The following is a 20008-nucleotide window of genomic DNA, read 5'->3' as shown; positions in this document are numbered from 1 at the left end:
TAATCCACCAACACTTATTACTGAAACTAATCTGGTAAACTCCAACTGGAATTGACCAGTCATGCCTCCTGCTCCTAAATCCCACAGCTGGTCTAGAAGCATACTGCATTTGACAATATCGAACACTGCTGAATTATGGCAAGAACATTAATTTATGGACAAAAAAATATAACTCTATCTGAAAAGCTTTCTCCCCTTAATCCCGCCAATATATTATAAACATTAGATTAGCTGATAATATGTAAAAGAAGTAGGAAGTTTTTCTAGGTAAACTAACTGATGGGGTTCATCCTCCCCTTGAATAAACATTGTATCTGAACTTTTTAATTTGGGTTATTAAAGGTACAGGAAACAGATGATTTAAGAAAGTATAATCCTCTGTAGATATTCAACTTGCAAAAGCAATGGTTTTAATTATTTTATGAAAATACACAAAGGGTATGCAAAGAAATCCCAGCCTCAACAATTTTCCAATACATCTTTATTCTTTCAGGTGTTGACAATCAACGTTCCCTGGATAGTAAAAGCATATTCAGCTAAACATGTCTACAGATTTCATTGCAACTGAAAGTCCTGGTAAGATAGGATTCTTGATCACGGGGAAGCCTTGTAAATGTATTCAGCTTAAAATTCCCTAATGAATCTTAATTGACAGTGTATAAAGCTTTGCAAGGATGATGGGCATGCAATAACATTCAGGTTAATTTGCAGGAATGATACAGACTGAAAAGCTACCAAGAGCTAGAACAGTATGTTGCATGTAAAGAAAGGTCAATCTTATCACAATCTTCATCTCAAAAATTCTATTCAATCAATCATGTCACTCAAGTATAAGAATATTTTGGAACTGCTGTTTACAGAATGCATGAAAACAAATACATATCTAGAGGGAATACAGAAGAGAAACGATTCCTACTTTGCTTACTAGATTGATCCAGGATAGAGGATCACACCTATTTCATGTCTAGAAGGAACATGTGAGATATGTGAGAAAAGTGACTTTTGCACCACACTGAAGCAATAAAATAGAATACAGGATGACTTTCAATCCCATCCCACAGTATGTAATTGAGTGATAGAAGTACATCCATCTCACATAATATTTATAGCCAGGTCAAGTATAAGCAGTCATTTGGCAAACTTTCTGTATCCTTGCTATTTTTCTCCAAGACAGACAGACAGACAGATAGACAGACATATTATATACTTATTTTTGACTGGAGTTGTGTTTATGTGAATCAGTAAACAGTAGAGGCAAAAATAAGAATCATTTCCAAATAGACTGGCCAAATTGAAGAAATTTCAACACAAAAATAGATTATTACAATAAAACAGAATTAATCAATTCAAACTGATCAAAGAATACATCAAAGTTTTTTTAAAGAGCTTACATATTTCTTCCTCTGGAACGAAGAATTGTTGAAGTACTAGCCTCTACTACAAGAATGGTATTTTCTTTAATTGGTCCAAGTCCTTTTTGTTGATAAACATAGCTATTGTTGAATGAACTAAAGTTAAAAAAAGGAAGAAATATATATTAGTATAAAACTGCCTTCTCAAAATTTGTTGGACCACATTTTAGTTAACATGAATTAGAATTCTGGCCTGGAATATTAACATCTGGCCGTTCACTACTGTGTCTTCAGTAAAAAGCTATTTTATGACTGGCTATGTTCAATGTAGCATTCATTTTGGAAATATCCAAGTAAATATGGCAGCAAATTTGTGAGTATAGTACACTGTAATAATTTAAAGTATGCTTATCAGTTCCAAAGACCAAATAACCATAAGATCTCAATCGACCGCACAATCCCTCAAGGCTTTAATGTTTTTCCCTAAGTGCTTCTTTTAAACCGTGAACATTCTTTTAAGTTCTTTAGATTCTATTAAAACTTTTTCCTAGCTCAGACTCTTTCTTTTATAACTATTTCTCACTCAGAGTTTTTTTAAAGAGTCCTTGATACTCTGAGCTTGGCTGATTGCTTGCAGACATTTCATTATCCAACTAGGTAACACCCTTGGTGCCTGGTAATAGCTGGAAAGCTAGGAAGATAGCTTTCTAAAGGTTGATATCAAGTGTCTGCTTCGTTCAGGAACCTGCAGGTCTTTCTATTAACAACCTATATGTGTTCCTGCATTAAAGATCTATACTGTCCTCTTCTCACTGATGTGACTCAAAGTTTACATTTTAAAACTGTATACATTTGAACTTTGTGTTACCATGTTGTCAGCATAACCCTCACCATTATGGAAACGGCTGTCTAGTAACAAACTTCTTTGAAGGCTTTTTTGATGCCTTTTCAAATATTATATCAGATACAACGAAAAGTCATGGAAAAGCCTTCAGAGTAGATTCTTACTAGACACTGTATGTATACACAAACACACTTACACAAGCAAATATGAACCTTACATTTTCTTCCCTCCCCCTCCAGTTTCTACATCAAAGTAATACCTGATTTTAAATGTACTGTATACACCATAAGATAACCTTTAAGTAATTCAATCTATTTTAAACTAGAATTAGAGTATTTTGAAAATTATACTAGGATCATTATGAATTATACGCTTGATATAAACACTCATGCCATTATCCCCAGAGAAATTAACTACTGTATATATCCCTCTCATTGCAAGTTGTCTTTTGATATAAGCATTAGGCATTGACTGAAGTATAGTATTAACTGTATGGGCATATTATTATTCTTTCTCTTATATTTATAACTAAAATGCTAGAATGCAACACAAAATATAAACTGCTAAAATTACATGTAAAATAATACTGTAATAAGAAACATATTTCTTACATTCTCCTTACAGAATCAACCCACAACATAGCAATTAAGAAAAATCCACAGGAGCTGAACAATTACAATTTTAACAATTTTACATAAATTAATTGACTTTTAAGTATCTTTTTATTATTACATTAATTAGGTCACTGTTCTTATTTATAGAAACCCTTCTGAAGAAATGCTTAAAATGACATTAATGAATCCAGGGCACATATTCTACATAAATTCAAGAGTACCAAATTGACTTAGTTTATCTACGAAGTTCTGTGACTGAATAATTTCAGTTTTATTTTTTTTAACAATGAGTTTTTTCTGGAAAGCCAGGAAAGGAAGTTGGGGGGAGAAGAGCAAAGCAGTGTAAACTGTTAACATATTGAGAAATAAAAGAAACTGAATCTTAATTAACTTAAATAACATTTGTTTCTATTCCAAGTAAGACTAAGTTTAGGTTTAAGAACAGCATATTAAAATATTTTATTCATCTACAAAAAGTCTTACTATAGGGAAAAATTCAGATATACACTATCAAGACGGATAACAAGGTTACAAGCAGATTTTCAGACTTGAGGCATGTTCCAAAAACATTTGTTTATCTGTTATTTGGCAGGGTTCTCTTGAACTTGCTATCTCATCAGAATAGAGGAAAATTATCAAGCAAAAGAGCATGCACCCCCAAAGGCAGCAATTTAAAGAACAGACTGCTTTGTAAATTTGACAGTGGCTTAACTTGTTTGGGGCAGAACAGCTGATATAGACACATCGCATCAGATCCTGACCATAGAACTCTATGGATAATACTAAATGAAGTTGCCTAATATTCTCAAGCAGCTGCTACATTTACTTGTAGGGATGCTTAGCTTTTTATGTTCATGTATTATTAATACAGTGCTGCCATTTTGTACTCTGCCTGAAGCACTGATAATCTGTTTGCATCTTTCTTGTTGTATGATGGGGAAGCAATCAACCACAAAGGATGAACCAAATTCCTAAGGCTAATAATTGAGTGCCTCTATGACTGATAAAGAATATTATACCCAATTAATAATTGTGCATTAATTTTCTGATTATGTGCATATTTTTAGTCAAGGCTGTTAATGAAGGCCAATTCTCAAGGGAGGGGAAGGAAACTATTCCATCTGATAATAAACATTCTTTCTCCTACGTTATTGCCTTCCTCTTATTAGTAATATGCTCTTATTAAAAAAATTATTTACAAATCTCTGAGGGATTTTCACTGCAGAAATATACAAGGCTCATTTATTTTCACTTACTACTATTTTATGCTATGTTGAAAAGGTAACTCTATTTCTAATCTCTTGATCTACCGAGAGTAAAAATGCCATCCTTGACAAATACTGAAATGCTCATGCCACTGAGGATGGTTCAGGCAAATATAAGCAAAAAAATATTTGCTTATTTATTTTGGGCTTTGAGATGTTCAAATTAACACCATCAGTTCAGATAGGCTGGTTGTTTGGAAGACAGGTCCACTTGGAAAACTTAAGCTACGATAAGGATATTTTAAAATAAAAGCAAACAGCCAATAAATTATAGTGGTTAAAGTGTTAAAATGTAGATCAGGAAGAACCAGAATTAAGCCCTGCTCAGTCATGAAGCTCACTTAGTAATTTTGAGCCAGTTACATTTTCTGAACCAATCAAACAAGCCTATTTTGGAGACAATATTAGGCAAGACTCTTTGGATTTTCAGAAAAACATAAATGGAAACCACAAAGTAAGTACATTGGTAATGAGCATCCATCTATTCTCTTACAACTTATAAGTCATTCATTAAAATTATCTATCATGCTTTTTCTACATTTAAGCAGCACTCTGAAATACTGCAAAAGCCTGGTTTACTGCCTTTTACTACATGGTTTTACTACATGGATGTAGTACCTGGTTTAGTATCTTTTCTACAGGATACCTTTTGAATTATTTGCATAGCTCAAGTTTAAACACAAATTTGTAATGATGATATGGCTAATGAGTTTCCTTTTTGAAGCATAACTTGTTTTTCAAAATGTCATAAAGCATTTGGAATATATACTCTCAAGAATGTTCAAATGCTGAGGTTCCTTTACTCTGTTATCACTAAGAACGACCATCATAACTTCCACAGAAACTTGCAACTTCGCTTAAATTATGAAAAATGAAAATCCTATTAAATAAATTAAGGAATAGAGATAAATGTCATACCATTTTTCTAGTTGTATTTAAATTAACAGCCATTGAACATGATTATGAAAAAAAAATCTTGCTCTTTTAATGTGATTTCAAATAAAACCATCTGCTTAAGCAGCTGATGTAACTTGATCTCACACACAAAGAGCCAGGAAAGAGTGAGATTAAGGGATAAACACGAAAGCATTGAAGATGGATATATAGACTTAGGTTTTCTTACTTTGCATCCCATACATGGTCACCTCTATGAAAGATGACTAAATTGTTATTAGGATCCAGGGCCAGCCCAGAAACCTGGCCTAGTTTGAGGGTTATGCCTGGCCAGTCAGCCACTTCTTCTATCTTTAAACCTGAAAAAAAAAATCAATGAGGAATATATTTATTCTATATATTATGATAATGTATGTGCTTCTTACGAAACTTGACCATACAGTAGTCCTTAACATACAACCATACGTTTAACAATGGTTCAAGATTAGAAAGGCCTTAGAAAACATAACTTACAACCCACCCTTAAGTTACAATTGCTGCACCACTCCCAAAAGTCGCTTGATCATAATTCAGGCTGGTTTGCATTTACAACAGTTGTAGTGGCTTCTGATCATGTGATAGCAACTAGATTCCAGTTGGTTTCTGACAAGCAAAGTCAGTGGAGGAAGCTGGATTTGCTTAAGGACTGTTTGATTTCCTTAACAATCTTGCAATTCACAAAAAAGTGGTAAAAATGGACATAAATCGGGCCTAGTAATGTGATGACTTGCTTTATGACCACAGCAATGTATGATGGAAATTCCAGTCTTAACTGGGGTCATTAAGTTGAGGATTGTCTGTACTTTTGCATGTCATGGTATAATGCACATCGTATAATTAAAAAGGTAAAGGTTCCCCCCGCACATGCGTGCTAGTCGTTTCCAACTCTAGAGGCTCATCTCCGTTTCAAAGCCGAAGAGCCAGCGTTTGTCCGAGAACATCTCCGTGGTCATGTGGCTGGCATGACTAGATGCCAAAGGCGCACGGAATGCTGTTACCTTCCCACCGTAGTGGTCCCTATTTTTCTACTTGCATTTTTACATGCTTTAGAACTGCTAGGTTGGCAGAAGCTGGGACGAGTAACAGGCGCTCACTCTGTTACGCGGCACTCGGGATTCGACCCGCCAAACTGCCAACCTTCTGATCGACAAGCTCAGCGTCCTAACCCACTGAGCCACCGCGTCCATCGTATAATTACAACATAGCTAATCACAAATTTTCAAAGATCTGCTGGACAACCATAATGGACTAATACTTAGGCTGGTGAGGGGCCAAAACTCTGCAAGCTATAATGTTGTTATATAACTGCAATGAATGAACCTGGCCAGTGTTTGTTTATTCTTAAAAAAAACAACCAGCCTCAGCATAGATCTCTCAGGCATGTTCCCCAGCAGTTTCCAAAGACATGAAAACCGTATCTTCTTTTAGAAGCGTAATGTACAATGAACTCATCTCAACATTCTTTCTATATCATCTATGCTGTAAATGCCAATATTTCATATTCCAATAAGTCAACTGTCAGTAGCATTATGCTTGCCTACAACAGAGGGAGACAGCAATTGCTCATTCCATCAATTTGACAGAAATAGCAGTAGCCACAATTTGATGACTGCTGCTCAGACTCATTTCCAAACAAATTGTCTATAATAACTGTATAAAATTATGCTGAATTTTATTTGTTTCTATTCTCTTCCTACTCCCACTCTCAAACAAGAGTTTCTTGTTTGAAACCTTGCATACACAGAATTAAAACAATTCCAAATATGTTTGTGCAAAAGGTTATTTCAGTACAAGACTTGCATGCTTCAGTTAGTATTTCCTTGATTGCTTGGTTAATGCCATTATTTCAGGATTCTGGATTTTTTTTAAATTACTGAACTTATTATTCTTAGGAAAACCTTAGCTGCAAAAGTAGAAATACAATTTGTTTTCTACTTACAAATCAAAAGAAAAACAAACTTTCGATAAAATAAAGCACCAAACAGATAATAGTGATACTAATTTTAAAATAAGTCCCAAAGATTTGAAGTAAACATATCCAGGAATGTAATGAAATTCTTTAATTTATTATATTTACAAGTAATTTATTTACAACATTTCTTAACCAATGCAATCAAGTGCAACATAATCATAAAGCATTAGTGTTTGTGTGTGTGTGTGTGTGTGTGTGTGTGTATATACAGCATAATAATAATAATAATCATGACTTACATATTCACTATACCATAAACTCTTACATAAACATTCACAACATTTTCTTTCAGCCTTCTATCCTTGTTAGGGCATGATGACTAATGAAAAGGTCTGGTCTACTGTTTCGATCACTTGAGCTAATTTTGGTTTCAATTTTGATTAACAATTAAAATTTATAAAATTTACTTATATACCTTTTAAGACAGGGGTGTCAAACTGCCGGCCCACAGGCCAGATGCGTCACATGGAAGCCGTGCCCACCCCATTGCCGGCAATGGAGAAAAAGCTCCGATACATCACGCAACGTCACGTGATGTCGTGAATTTGACATGTCTGTTTTAAGACATTCCTGCCCAGTTGTCTGCATGTAACTACCTAGTACAGTAGCTCAGTTTCTGAGTTTATAGAATATAATAAGCAAATAGATGAAAAGCATGAACAAAACCCATAAAGAATAGGGTTTCCTGCCTGAGCAGGGGGTTGGACTAGATGACCTCGAAGGTCCCTTCCAACATTATTATTGTTGTTGTTGCTGTTGTTGTTGTTATGATCTCTACATTGGCGTAACACCACAAAAGTTGTTATTTTACTTTTGTGTGAAACAGTCTCCAAAGAGGGGCTGCAATTAGGGTTAGTTGTGCTGCAGTTAGACTAATATTTTGTTCATCAGGTTACAAATAACGTTATTTTCCCTAAGTAATAATGAAAAACTGACCTAATTAACAAGCATTTTTGCCAGCTGCTTTTCAACAGAGTAGAGATGCAATAGCAAATGCTATTACCGTATATACTTGAGTATAAGCCGACTCGAGTATAAGCCGAGACCCCCAATTTCACCCCCAAAAACTGGAAAAAGTTATTGACTCGAGTATAAGCCGATCCGCCGTTCTGCAAGCCTCTGCCGCCAGCAGAGGCTCGATCCGCCATTTTGCAAGCCTGAATACACAGGAATACCCTGTGTGGCCGCGGCTCTCGGGGAAGCCCTGGCTGTCCGCTTCCTCGCTCCACGCTGCCATTCGGGGCCCGCGCGTTCCCCGGGCAAATCGCGGCGCCCAGCAGGCGAGGAAACACGCCCGCTCCAGTCGCCCCCCCTTCCCTCAGGAGACGCGAAGCAAGTGACCGCCCGGAGCTTACCGAGGACTTGCGCGCGGCCGAGGCTTCGGTGCTTCCAGGATCGCGCGCACCTCCCCAAACCTCCCCAAACGTCGGCAGGTCTCCGTTCCTCCTGCCGACGTTTGGGGAGGTTTGGGCGCCTCCCCAAACCTCGGCAGGTCTCCGTTCCTCCGCGCAGACCTGCCGACCTTTGGGGAGGTTTGGGCGCCTCCCCAAACCTCCCCAAACCTCGGCAGGTCTCCGTTCCTCCTGCCGACCTTTGGGGAGGTTTGGGCGCCTCCCCAAACCTCCCCAAACCTTGGCAGGTCTCTGTTCCTCCGCGCAGACCTGCCGACGTTTGGGGAGGTTTGGGCGCCTCCCCAAACCTCCCCAAACCTCGGCAGGTCTCCGTTCCTCCTGCCGACCTTTGGGGAGGTTTGGGCGCCTCCCCAAACCTCGGCAGGTCTCCGTTCCTCCGCGCAGACCTTTGGGGAGGTTTGGGCGCCTCCCCAAACCTCCCCAAACCTCGGCAGGTCTCCGTTCCTCCTGCCGACCTTTGGGGAGGTTTGGGCGCCTCCCCAAACCTCGGCAGGTCTCCGTTCCTCCTGCCGACCTTTGGGGAGGTTTGGGCGCCTCCCCAAACCTCGGCAGGTCTCCGTTCCTCCGCGCAGACCTTTGGGGAGGTTTGGGCGCCTCCCCAAACCTCCCCAAACCTCGGCAGGTCTCCGTTCCTCCTGCCGACCTTTGGGGAGGTTTGGGCGCCTCCCCAAACCTCGGCAGGTCTCCGTTCCTCCGCGCAGACCTGCCGACCTTTGGGGAGGTTTGGGCGCCTCCCCAAACCTCCCCAAACCTCGGCAGGTCTCCGTTCCTCCTGCCGACCTTTGGGGAGGTTTGGGCGCCTCCCCAAACCTCGGCAGGTCTCCGTTCCTCCGCGCAGACCTGCCGACCTTTGGGGAGGTTTGGGCGCCTCCCCAAACCTCCCCAAACCTCGGCAGGTCTCCGTTCCTCCTGCCGACCTTTGGGGAGGTTTGGGCGCCTCCCCAAACTTCCCCAAACCTCGGCAGGTCTCCGTTCCTCCTGCCGACCTTTGGGAAGGTTTGGGCGCCTCCCCAAACCTCGGCAGGTCTCCGTTCCTCCTGCCGACCTTTGGGGAGGTTTGGGCGCCTCCCCAAACCTCGGCAGGTCTCCGTTCCTCCGCACAGACCTGCCGACCTTTGGGGAGGTTTGGGCGCCTCCCCAAACCTCCCCAAACCTCGGCAGGTCTCCGTTCCTCCTGCCGACCTTTGGGGAGGTTTGGGCGCCTCCCCAAACCTCCCCAAACCTCGGCAGGTCTCCGTTCCTCCTGCCGACCTTTGGGGAGGTTTGGGCGCCTCCCGAAACCTCGGCAGGTCTCCGTTCCTCCGCGCAGACCTGCCGACGTTTGGGGAGGTTTGGGCGCCTCCCCAAACCTCCCCAAACCTCGGCAGGTCTCCGTTCCTCCTGCCGAACTTTGGGAAGGTTTGGGCGCCTCCCCAAACCTCGGCAGGTCTCCGTTCCTCCGCGCAGACCTGCCGACCTTTGGGGAGGTTTGGGCGCCTCCCCAAACCTCCCCAAACCTCGGCAGGTCTCCGTTCCTCCTGACGACCTTTGGGGAGGTTTGGGCGCCTCCCCAAACCTCGGCAGGTCTCCGTTCCTCCGCGCAGACCTGCCGACCTTTGGGGAGGTTTGGGCACCTCCCCAAACCTCGGCAGGTCTCCGTTCCTCCTGCCGACCTTTGGGGAGGTTTGGGCGCCTCCCCAAACCTCCCCAAACCTCGGCAGGTCTCCGTTCCTCCTGCCGACCTTTGGGAAGGTTTGGGCGCCTCCCCAAACCTCGGCAGGTCTCTGTTCCTCCTGCCGACCTTTGGGGAGGTTTGGGCGCCTCCCCAAACCTCGGCAGGTCTCCGTTCCTCCGCGCAGACCTGCCGACCTTTGGGGAGGTTTGGGCGCCTCCCCAAACCTCCCCAAACCTCGGCAGGTCTCCGTTCCTCCTGCCGACCTTTGGGGAGGTTTGGGCGCCTCCCCAAACCTCGGCAGGTCTCCGTTCCTCCGCGCAGACCTGCCGACCTTTGGGGAGGTTTGGGCGCCTCCCCAAACCTCCCCAAACCTCGGCAGGTCTCCGTTCCTCCTGCCGACCTTTGGGAAGGTTTGGGCGCCTCCCCAAACCTCGGCAGGTCTCCGTTCCTCCGCGCAGACCTGCCGACCTTTGGGGAGGTTTGGGCGCCTCCCCAAACCTCCCCAAACCTCGGCAGGTCTCCGTTCCTCCTGCCGACCTTTGGGGAGGTTTGGGCGCCTCCCCAAAGGTCTGCGCGGAGGAACGGAGACCTGCCGAGGTTTGGGGAGGCGCCCAAACCTCCCCAAAGGTCGGCAGGAGGAACGGAGACCTGCCGAGGTTTGGGGAGGCGCCCAAACCTCCCCAAACGTCGGCAGGAGGAACGGAGACCTGCCGAGGTTTGGGGAGGTTTGGGGAGGCGCCCAAACCTCCCCAAAGGTCGGCAGGAGGAACGGAGACCTGCCGAGGTTTGGGGAGGTTTGGGGAGGCGCCCAAACCTCCCCAAAGGTCGGCAGGTCTGCGCGGAGGAACGGAGACCTGCCGAAGTTTGGGGAGGTTTGGGGAGGCGCCCAAACCTCCCCAAAGGTCGGCAGGAGGAACGGAGACCTGCCGAGGTTTGGGGAGGTTTGGGGAGGCGCCCAAACCTCCCCAAAGGTCGGCAGGAGGAACGGAGACCTGCCGAGGTTTGGGGAGGTTTGGGGAGGCGCCCAAACCTCCCCAAAGGTCGGCAGGAGGAACGGAGACCTGCCGAGGTTTGGGGAGGCGCCCAAACCTCCCCAAACGTCGGCAGGTCTGCGCGGAGGAACGGAGACCTGCCGAGGTTTGGGGAGGCGCCCAAACCTCCCCAAACGTCGGCAGGAGGAACGGAGACCTGCCGAGGTTTGGGGAGGTTTGGGGAGGCGCCCAAACCTCCCCAAACGTCGGCAGGTCTGCGCGGAGGAACGGAGACCTGCCGGGGTTTGGGGAGGTTTGGGGAGGCGCCCAAACCTCCCCAAACGTCGGCAGGTCTGCGCGGAGGAACGGAGACCTGCCGAGGTTTGGGGAGGCGCCCAAACCTCCCCAAACGTCGGCAGGTCTCCGTTCCTCCGCGCCCTGCCTGCCTGCTTCTTTCCGCTGCGGAAAGAAGCAGGCAGGCAAGGCGCGGAGGTCCGGAGACCTGCCGACGTTTGGGGAGGTTTGGGGAGGTGCGCGCGTACCTCCCCAAACCTCCCCAAACTTCGGCAGGTCTCCGGATGGCGGTGGCTTGGGAGAGGTGCGCGCGATCCCGGAAGCACCAAAGCCTCGGCCGCGCACAAGTCCTCGGTAAGTTTTTTTTTGTTGACTGGAGTATAAGCCGAAGTGGAATTTTTCAGCCCAAAAAGTGGGCTGAAAAATTCAGCTTATACTCAAGTATATACGGTATTTTCCTGTGCAATGTCAGAATAAATCCTACGGCACGGGTATCAAACTCGATTGCATCACGTGATGTATTGTGATCTTTTTTGCCTTTGCAGAGCCAGGGTGGGTGTGGCCTGTATGTGACGCATCTGGCCTATGACCTGCTAGTTTGACACACTTGTTATATAGAATGGAAAATATTTTCCATATATAGGATCATAATGTCCACATTAGCAATTAACCCCCTGTCCCCAATTCCTTTTTATAATCTGAGGAAATTCCTTTAGGTAACAAAAGGCATTGCTGTTTAAATCAAGAGTACAAACACACAAATTATATACATCCCAAATAGGAGGCAAGTGATGGCTTCAGGAATTTTAAGTAACAGAATAACAGTTGGAAAGGGCCTTGGAGGTCTTCTAGTCCAACCACCTGCTTAAGCAGGAGACCCCATGCCATTTCAGACAAATGGCTACCCAATCTCCTTTTAAAAGCCTCCAGTAATGGGGGAATCAGAACTTTTGAAGGCTAGCTGGTCCACTGGTTTATTGTTCTCCATGTCAGGAAATTTCTTCTTAGTTCTAGGTTGCTTCTCTCTTTGATTAGTTTCTCTCCATGGGAAACTTAGTAAACTAAGTAAATAAATAAGTAAATAAAGCAGAATTTTTCGCACTCTTTTGTTTTTGCATTTTTGGGTTTAACTGAAGCTCTTAATCTTCTATTGGGAAATGGAAGAAAAATCAATACAACTTTTCTAATCAGGAAAAAGAGTTGCTGTTTCATACATTTCCTTTCTCTGATTTATGCTACTACAGCATCCTGACTTATTTCCATAGATAAGCTGGCACCAGCAACATATGCACCAGCTCTGGGCTTCTGGAGAAAACAATATTATATATAGAACAATAATGCTTACACTTCTGGAAAGGTAACATATAAATAGAAATGCAGAAAATGCAATTATATATTTCATGTAAGCGTGAAATAAACATCTGTAAGAAAAAAAAATCTGGCACTTGTCAGGTTTAGCTAGCTTTCTCACTTTTTAACCTTTTCACTTTTTATATCCATTCTTTCCCTTTTTTGTTGTTTTTTATTTTATTTCCTCTTGAAATTTAATAAAATTGTTTTAAAAACAAGCTTTAGCTTGCTTTCATTAAAATAAAGAAATATTTTTTCCAGTTTGGTTTTCCATCGAAATCTCAAAATAGTATCTCCGTTTGTAGTATCTAAATGGAGTATTTTCCATTTAGCTACCCAATTTATAAAGAAATTATCTACAGATCATTATATGATGAAATAAAATTATGACAAGACTACACAGCTTAGATGTCTAGTAAAAAAATACTAGTCCTTTGGGACAGAGAAATACAATATGAGCATCATTTCAATAATTCCTGATGACAGTACTGAATGGAATGCATTTTTCGTTTAAACATTTGAAACAAGGTGTGTCAAATGATACATTTTTAAAACTCAGCCCCAAACACATCAGTTAACGTTTCCTCCTCACCTTGCACAATATGGAGCACAGTACTGGATACTGAAATATATATATATAAAAATACTCCAAACCTACCTCCTGTCTGTTCTTTTTCCCAGTTCCCTACATTGGGTTTATTTTGCTGCAAAGCAACATGCCTGCTTTCCGGTGGCCTCAGAGTTGATTCTAATCTGTGAAACTTGTGGATTCTGTCTCTGACAAGAATGGTATTAGCTCTTTTGTCATTCTTGGAAAATGCTCTGGCATCAGACCAGCCAAGATCCTTCTTCTGGACTACATTAGCAATCTCGGCTACAAAATCTGATTCAGCATTTTCTGCAGGGTTATACTTGTGCAGGTGAACCACGTCTTCCCTTTCTCCTAGCAGCCTGGAAATGAGGGAATAGAAATCACCTGTGTAGAGAAAGAGAAAGACGAGGAAAGAATGGCAGGCAAGTCAGGCAAGGTGCAAGATGCTGTAGCAAAGCTGACAAAGAACAGATGGAGAAGCAGCAGGAAATGTTTTCTGCAAGTTCAGCAGGTTATTCCTCAAAGCTCACTTGGGTCACAATTGTTAGAACTTTACGAATTCTTGGCATGAACCAGAGATAGATACAATATTTACATTGACCAAATAAGTCCATGTAAGAACCCAGACATGGGAAGACTTTCTGGAAGATTGTCAGGCGAGGAAAAGAAGCTAGTTACGTAAAGAGATTTTATAAGGAATATTTGATGTAGAGCTACACTTACCTTTGAAACTTGCTAAACTGAATTATACCCTGAAATACAATGACCATTTTTTACATTCTCCAGAAATTCATGAGAAAACAGTTCAAGAGAAACTATATTTGCTTTCTACTAAATACTGGGGAGAAGTCATGTATATGTAACTGAGCATATCTTTAGTTTATCTGTGTTGTGGCACTGTGTTTAGCAGATTGTTATTGTTACTATTTTACTAATCTGATCTCTCCAACTGATATAAATTCTTTCCTATGTAGTTAAGGGAATATCGGTTAAATTCTCAGTGATTTCTAATAGTATTTGGTACTAATCTGTAGATGGGGACTGGCGGGCTCCCGAACTCATCTTCAGGGTTCCCCAATGCTTTTGGTGGAAAATGAAAAATAAATAAACCTTAGAATACATATATAGTAGTGTATTGCTACGTTTGAACTTTGATGTTGGAGCGACTCCTGAAAATACCCTGGACAGCAAAGAAAGCAAAGAAATGTATAATCAAATCAATTCAGAGTTGTCATTAGAGGCATAAATGATGAGGCTCAGATTATCCTACTTCATACTTGTCACTCTGGAGAAAGCTCTAATGCTGGGAAAAATGCAAGGAAAGAGAACGACCAGCAGCAAGGTAGATAGATTCAGTTACAGTGGCAATGAATGCACCAAAAGACCAGGTTAAGGATAGATCGTTGTGAGAAAGTTGGGGGTTGCTGGGAATCAACCATGACTTGATGTTGCATAATTTATCACACATTATTTACAGAAATTTGGGAGTGGGGGAAACCTTTCTTGAAAAATGCCTGTGCCTACTTACTTGTCTTAGCCCAACTTCTCTTATTGAGGATCTCTTACAGTATCCACCCTGCTTTTACTCAAATCAGTTTCCAATAAACTAAATAACAGAAATATTAGCAATAACAGTCATTTAGTCTAAACCTTAACAGCTATCTTTTTCAGTTTATTGGCTTTTAATGGGTTTGGCTACAACTCTCTGCAACTTGGAAAATTCAAGCAATTTATATATTATATGAATGTTTAATATTTATGATTTATCTACCATTTGAACAGCATCAAATATGAACAAGGTACATTTCCCTTGAGCAATCCGTACTGCAGTAAAATCTTTCATCACAAATTATTTGCAAATGAATCACTGTTTTTATACTACCCCAGGAGAAGCATCTTGAGGGATAGGTGTAAAAAATAATAATAATAAAAAGTCATAGCCATGTGATCAAAGCTCTGCTACTTTTATGTGTATCACAGATAAAAGGAGTAGCCCTTTGATCAAGTGGTTGTGATCACTATCTTGAGTTCTTTGACACGTAAAAGAAGAAAATAAAATGCACTGGGAATAATCAAGATTTTTTAAAGCACAAACCTCAGTAATATTTTGTCCCCTTTAGCAGCAAAATTCAAGGCATGTGAATTGCTAGATTTGTCCTAACTTATTTCTAACTTCTCCTATGTATGAACTGGAATTATCATCATTATCAATGAGTGTATGTTTTACTTCTGCTTTGAACTCTAAATGTGAGTAGCGAGAAAGAATGCCAACTTCCCTAACTTCACCATAGCTTCACAAATATGCTGGTTCAAGGCACTTCTGTAAGATTTAAAGGATAATTAAGGGAAATGTTAAATATTCCTAATAGTCTTTTTTTTAAAAAAAAATCATTTATGGAATTATGTCATAAAATATTTTAAGTTTTGTACAAAAACAGTAAATGCAAATAATAATGAGCTAAGCTCAAGTGTTTTGTGGAAAATATATTATTAAGAACCAGCAAAGAGGAAAATTTTTTTAGAAACGACCCTAAGGAGGGATTGTCAAGTTTATAAACAGTCTTGTCTCAATGCTTTCTACTAAATTTGCTGCTTTACTCTTTTGACAGGGAATATCCTAAGTGAAATCTCCTGTCAAGAAATAATTATCAGTTAATATGGCCAATTTGATGAAATTAACAAAGCAAATTGGAGCTGAACAAAATGTGTTAAGCCAACCTTGATAACACATTTGACAGTGTTAGACAGCTTCCTTTCATTAGCCCTCTGGAAGCTCTGATTTAAAGCATTTCTTGCATGATATTTGTTATTCTGCTGCAATACTATGTATCACACACCCACAGTCCTATATATGAAAACCGTAGTGGTTTTTTTTCTTCTGTTTTCCCTATGTTTCCTACTCTAACTGGAATCACCCTTCTCTGGAATAGCTTGCAATAAATAGCAATCAGGATAAAATAAAGAATTAAATGCTTATTCAGCAAGTCAGTCCTAAAAATTAGATTGGTAAAGTAAAGAACATAGGAACATAGTTTCTGGTATCAGACAGGTGATAGGTGTCGTTATTATCTCCCCTATCTGAGCAAATTTAGGGAAAATAGGACAGTGGCATGAAGCCAGCACTATCAATCTCCCTCCCAAATCCTTCTTGTTTCTTTAGAGCAGATCAAATAGGAAATAAGTCTAAGTGGCAAAGGAAGAAAAATTAACAAATCATATTCATCAGAAAATTAAATATCCCACAGAGAAAATAGACTCCCCGAGTCTTACTGAATGGAACATGGAATTATTTTCAGTATTTTAATTGCAAGTGTTTACTGTCCCCTATTCCTTTGAAGAGGCCAAGAAAGTTGGGAAGCTTTCCTGACAAGTGGGATGACTATTTTTAGGTGTAGAGATTCATCTCTGAAATCCTCTGCCAAATCATCAGGCAAGTTCTCCGACGACTTTTAGAAAAAATAAAAATGCTTCCCTTTCCAGTTTTTGCTCTGTCTTATAATATCTTAATTGCATTGTAATGTAGCTACATTAGGCACATTTAATTAAAAGATGCAATGCATTTTCTTTTCAATAAAATATTAATTTGAAGTATCAGAGAATCCCTATATGCTTTCCATATCTTTCTGGTATTATTGGAGTATTTCCTCAGTTACATCAAGGATTTTACATCAATAAGTAGCAGTGGTGGTGCAGTGGTTAGAATGCAGTATTGCAGGCAAACTCTGCCCACAGCCTGGAGTCTTATCCTAATGGGGCTCAAGTTTGACTCAGCCTTCCATCCTTTCAAGATTGGTAAAATATGCTGACAATGTAAACCACTCAGAGTGCTATAAAGCACTATAAAGGTAAAGGTTCCCCCGCACATGCGTGCTAGTTGTTTCCGTCTCTAGGGGCCGGTGCTCATCTCCGTTTCAAAGCCGAAGAGCCAGCGTTTGTCCAAGGACGTCTCTGTGGTCATGTGGCCGGCATGACTAGACGCCAAAGGTGCACGGAACGCTGTTACTTTCCCACCGTAGTGGTCCCTATTTTTCTACTTGCATTTTTACGTGCTTTCGAACTGCTAGGTTGACAGAAGCTGGGACGAGTAACAGGCGCTCACTCTGTTACGCGGCACTCGGGATTCGACCCGCCAAACTGCCGACCTTCTGATTAACAAGGCTCAGCGTCCTAACCCACTGAGCCACCGCATCCCTTTAATAAAGCACTATGGAGTGGTGTATAAGTCTAACTCAATGATTTTCTCCAGGAATAAAACTAGTATGTTTTTTTTTAATTTTAGTTTTGTCTCATCTCAACAGGCAAACATATCTTTTGTCTAGAGATCACCCTAGTATTAAGTATTTAATATAGCTGATTCCACATTGCTTCAACCCTTAAACAAACTGCCACTACAGCAAGGTCTGTTTCTCATTGAGCACTGTATTTATACATCTCATCTCTCGCACTGAAAGGACAGAATATGAAATCTGATTTAGAAATAATGAAGCAGATGGCTAGGAGATTTTAAAAAAATGTTATAAGGCTTACGCATCAAATGCTAGAAATTTAACTTTACTGATGCTTTTGTAGGCTTTCATAATCTACAGTCCCAATCCTACTGAATAAATTTATTTATTTTATTGAAAAAGTTCAGTATTTTTCAGATACTGCATACAATAGGGCGTGGCATCACTGGTGTTTTATCTGAAACTGGAAGTGTACCATGGATATACTTTACATTCAATCACAGAATTCTGAGTCAGAGTGGAATAATTCAGAACACACAGGGCAGAACAGATGGATCTGAACTCAGTCCATTGTAGATCAATATTTTTTTCCCAAATAAGATTATCTATATAAAAATAATTACTTTTATTTTTATAGTATTTTGTTTTGTGTATAGGTTTTGTAGAGTTGTATCCTTTTAACATTGTAAGCTGCCCAGAGCTACTCTGTGATAAGATGGGCGACCAATAAATTTAATAAGTAATACATAATAATAATAAAAATACCATGAAGGTGGAAGAAGTGAGGAAAATATTGGATTCAGGGACTAAACAGTCTGTCCTCAAAAGAGATTGATGCTTAAAATCAGACCTCACTTGGTGAAGAGATCCTCAAAAAGTTATTTTTAGTTTTTAATATTCATTGGTACACAGTCTCTCTCCTAAACAATTGTGTGATAAAGCTGTGTAAACTGTGATAATTAGTTGACCAGCATAATGGCTGCTTTATTTCATGAAAAAGAACAGTGAGTTAATCTCTTATTATTTGTCTCTAACAGCTCTACCATACTGAGAAAGAGCATAATGCTTTTGTGTGCTATCTTTCCCTCTGAGTAAACCATAAATCTGTCATGCTAAACGTAACACAGGTATACCTCACAATCTTATATTTTATCCCAACTTTTTTTAAAAAAACTGTGCTTAAAATGATTTTTCCTGGTACTTTAATTAGTACATCAAATTGGTTCTCAGTTTCATGTTGGTGACATACAAAATAGTTATAACCATTTGTGTTTCTAAATGCTTTAGAACTCTGGGAAAAAATATCTGTCACTTTCCTGTCAACCTACTGCTTGGGAAAGACATTGATGGATTATAAAAAATTGGAAAGAGGGCCCTGACCAATTTATGGTTCAGTTATACCAGAACTGTCATCCTACTGACAAGAAGTTATCTGGAGGAAATATAGCCTTCGCTAGAAAAAAAAAAGACTGCAGCTCCCTGAATTAGACAATATATTGCCAATAAAACATTCAAAATCAATCCATTAGCTAACAGGGGCCTTATTCATGGAAACGAATTATTTAGAGAATTATATTAATATAATATCTTCGTCATTAACATCCTAAGTTAAAACCCAATATTGGTTTTATTTTTTATTTATATATAAAATTAAAACTATTGCAATAAAATTCAGCAGGAAAAAATATACCAATTATTAAAAAATTATAAAACTCATATACAGTCTTTAGAATTTTGAACTCTTTCTTAGCCAATAACAGTTAAGGAATATGTTGCCATATAAACATTTTGGGAGCATATATACATCCAAGAAGCAGAGATTTTTATTGAATAAAATAATAACATAGCATCTTCTTAAATGAAAAAGAAAAATCCCAGAAGAAACTTTCTAATGTTTTTTTTAATGCAACATGTTCCTATTAATATCAGATGCCATACTGAGAGTACATTAACTGCTACATTAAGCAAGCATTCCCAAGCAAAAAATGTTTCCGAATATCACATTAAAATCTACAGGATTTACCTCAGAAGAACCCTTGCAAACAAAGGCCTGTTGGGTAATAATACTAAGCCAGTGGAGAATAAGAACACACATGTGTTCAATGCCTATGCATGGTATCCAGTACCAGTTCAGTACTAAGTTATAATATAATTTATAGAAAACAGCTGACTACTTACTCTCCCAGCTTTGATGCCGTATTTCATTGTATTGTATATTGCAAACTGCAGTCTTTCAACAGTATACAAAAGGTTAAGGAGGACTGTTCCCCCCCCCCAAATTGTTGTGATTTGGAGTGGAGTTGGTATTTTGCTGAGCATACAGCACATAGAATATTATCATATGAATGAGAATGAGGAAATGGGGAGGCAGCACAAATAATGAACGACATGCTTGAAAGAGCTGTCAGAGAAGAAAAGCTGCTGCCATTCCTTCAAAGAGGAAAAAAGCGTGTATATCATTGGCATGTACATGTATAGCAGTATTTCCAGCAATCATGGTCATAACTAAGAATTCTTGGAGCTGATACA

The 20008-nt window shown here is 40.6% G+C and overlaps 1 protein-coding gene across 7 annotated transcripts in view; it reads right to left on the bottom strand.

Moving 5' to 3' along the window:
• PAM (peptidylglycine alpha-amidating monooxygenase) overlaps positions 1–20008 on the bottom strand; it is a 152869-nt gene that overhangs the window by 22841 nt on the left and 110020 nt on the right. For 6 of the 7 annotated variants that reach the window (XM_081320261.1, XM_081320264.1, XM_081320265.1 and 3 more), the window contains 3 exons: positions 13320–13637; positions 5199–5328; positions 1392–1508 (listed from right to left, as the gene is read on the bottom strand). In XM_081320261.1, coding sequence (XP_081176387.1) covers positions 1392–1508; positions 5199–5328; positions 13320–13637 — 565 coding nt within the window. The remainder of the gene's footprint in view (positions 1–1391; positions 1509–5198; positions 5329–13319; positions 13638–20008) is intronic. The other variant, XM_081320267.1, reaches the window with a different exon arrangement.

Source organism: Vipera berus (genome assembly GCF_964194415.1).
Source record: "Vipera berus genome assembly, chromosome: 2".
Taxonomy (NCBI): Eukaryota; Metazoa; Chordata; class Lepidosauria; order Squamata; family Viperidae; genus Vipera; species Vipera berus.
This window is presented reverse-complemented; position numbering and strand designations above follow the sequence as displayed.